This window comes from Odontomachus brunneus, unplaced genomic scaffold (genome assembly GCF_010583005.1).
Source record: "Odontomachus brunneus isolate Ranch 3 - 2012 unplaced genomic scaffold, Obru_v1 Obru_scaffold_091, whole genome shotgun sequence".
Classification (NCBI taxonomy): Eukaryota; Metazoa; Arthropoda; class Insecta; order Hymenoptera; family Formicidae; genus Odontomachus; species Odontomachus brunneus.
The window spans coordinates 1,273,360-1,276,188 of record NW_022639541.1 but is presented as its reverse complement, the minus strand read 5'-3'; the positions used below and the strand labels follow the sequence as shown (position 1 = coordinate 1,276,188).

The 2,829-nt window shown below is 45.4% G+C and overlaps 1 protein-coding gene across 1 annotated transcript in view; it reads left to right on the top strand.

Moving 5' to 3' along the window:
- LOC116848221 (discoidin domain-containing receptor 2-like) overlaps positions 1-2,829 on the top strand; it is a 254,478-nt gene that overhangs the window by 125,004 nt on the left and 126,645 nt on the right. Inside the window, exon 3 of the mRNA XM_032824095.1 lies at positions 552-657. Coding sequence (XP_032679986.1) covers positions 552-657 — 106 coding nt within the window. The remainder of the gene's footprint in view (positions 1-551; positions 658-2,829) is intronic.

Here is a 2,829-nt window from a genome sequence, read left to right as displayed (position 1 = left end):
ATATATATATATATATATATATATATATATATATATATATATATATATATATATATATATAAAAGTATACATAAAAGTAGAATTTAATTGCTGAAGAGGTGATTGGAAATCCAAAAACAAGAAAAAAAGTTGGTATAAACGTAGGTCCGAAAATGTTTTCGAGTTATGGCCATTTTTGTGTTAAAATTTAAAATTGCTTTGCTTTCGAATTTTTTTGTCAATATTGAAAGAAAAGATAGTTTTTATGAATTTTATGACATAATTAATGTCAAATAAAAGTTACGGGCTGCTTTAGCACAGGATGCACCATGTGGAGGTACCTCAAGCAAAGGAAGCTAAGTGGACTGTATCTCCGCGCGGTGCATCCTGGTAGTATTAAAGCAGCCCGTAACTTTTATTTGACATTAATTATGTCATAAAACTCGTAAAAACTATCTCTTTTTTAATTTTTGACAAAAAATTCGAGAGAGAGAATATGAGATGCATATACATGAATATATATAAATCGTAACGCTTTAACTCCGGCGACGCCGCGTGTTCGTTTGTTGCAGCCCAATGCATCGCGCCGCTCGGCATGGAGTCCGGTGCGATCCCGGACGCGGATATCAACGCCAGTTCCACCTTCGACACCGGAAACGTCGGTCCCCCACTGGCACGGTAAGCGACAGTTTTTCATTCGGAGAGTTTGATGGCAGGGGAAAAAGGGGACGGGTGGTACCGCGCCGCCACGGCCATCGATCACTTCGTATCTACCGGCGCCTTCTGTTGCGCGTTCGATGCAGCCGCGATCGACGACGCGACGCGACGCATCATGACGCGACGCGGCGCGACCTGGCGCGCGAAAACATTTTTATCGCGAGCCCGTGACGTGTCCTCGGCGATGTTCAACGACAAACCAAGTCCCACGGGAGAGCCGACTCGCGATCCAAGAGATGACGGGAGATATGCGCGTTATTTTGCTACGTACAATCGCGGAGATGAATAATTATATAATTAAGATAAAACAAACAATTATTGATCCTCCCTTATAATATGAACACTATCAATATGATCAGATAAATCTACTCGACGAGAATTTCCATTTGAGCTAATGCTCAATGCAGGTTACAAAAGAATTTCAATACCTTCTGGTGGGTAAACTAAAGCTCGGTCATGACCAGATCGATTTTAATTTGCACCTATACCTTCAGTTTTTATAAGAGAAAACGTGGTTTTTTCATTTTTTTGTACATATCACCAGAGAGTGGTCACTTTGGATCATCAAAGTTAGAAAAAATGTTCCCTTATAATCTATGTTGAGAAATAGCGCAAACGAAAACTCATTAAATAGATTCCTCTGCTCGTGGTGAGTAATGCAAAATGATCTATTAATACATATTTACAGATAAATAATTACGACGCTTTCTGTCTCATAAACTATGAACCACAGACATATAATATTGTCCCTTTCACAGTAGAAATATAAACGCCTGGGCTACTTCAGAGCCAGATTCCCCTGTGTCTTCGCTATCCCCGCTATCAATTCCCCACGCAATCCTCTCCTCCTTTCTTTTGCGTAATAGAAACGCAAATCGCGTATAATTGATGAGTCCGTGAGACTTGGCGTGGCGCGGAACACCTTGTGCTCGGCGTCAACGGGCCGCTATATTCTTTTGTTGCCTTGCATTGTAACTCGTCTCGTGATGAGAGTAATTTTTGCGGCGTAATAAATGATGATTGCCGGGGGACCGAGTATCCCCGCCCTTCAAACTTATGATCGTATCGTTTTTAATATCGCGAAGTAACGACGCGAGCACCGGTCTCCTCTCCGTCGTTAGGGACGTTTTAAAAGAGAAACAGCGGGACCACGGGGGCACAGGGGAAGGCAAGGGAAGGAGAGCGGTGGTTTCGGTGTCGACAAGGTAAATACATCGGCCGCCGTGTGGAAGGGTTAATCGTGACGCCTCCGCGCGACGCGCGCGCGCGAGGCGTGAATACTAAAAGCGCGGTTAATACATAAAATCCGGAATATCAGGTTGCGCCGGGCCAAGGGAGAGAAAAAGAGAGACGTTATTATACGCGGCGGACAAAGAAAGCAGGCCGAACGAATGTAATTATTTCTAATCTTTCGGCCGCTTAACGGGCCGCGAAAGCCGGCTCTAAACGGATATTAGTTGGCGTTTCTTATCGCCTCACCGTAGTGAAAACGCAAAGACGTAACGTTGGTCTGTGAGTGGCGAATGTAGGACGGACGGAGCAAGAGAGAAAGAGATAGACAGAGAGAGAAAGCTCACGGCGAGGCTAATTATAAATTAACGCCTATCCCCTCGGTCGAGAGAATAAATTGTCGCTCGCAACAACGTGTAATTAAGTAATCCGCGTGCCTTTCCGATAGGCTATCGCTTCTCGTTTGGCACTCGCTCGCGCGAAATGAATATTTATAGCGCCGTTAAATTGATCCTTCTGCTGCAGGCGAGGCAGAGAGAGAGAGAGAGAGAGAGAGAGAGAGAGAGAGAGAGAAAGTGAGCGAGGAAGGAGAAGGGGAGAGAGAAAGGGAGAACGGTGCGTCGACGATTTGTTCTTCCTCTAGCTCCGAAAGTGAGTTTATTTTTTAATCGCGTCTGACGAGAATCATCTGACGCGAATTTACGGCCGATCGACAGTGGATTCACGCGCGCGCTCGCCATCCTGTCCAGCCGTTAATAATTTCCGCGTCGTTGTCCATCGTGTCCCTTAACGCTCGCGCTAGCGGTTATTCGGCAGCGACGCCGACGGCATCGACAGTTTTTCCTCGAAAAACTCGGAAAGCCCATTGCCCATTGTCGCCCTGACTGCTCCCCCCCCCCCCCC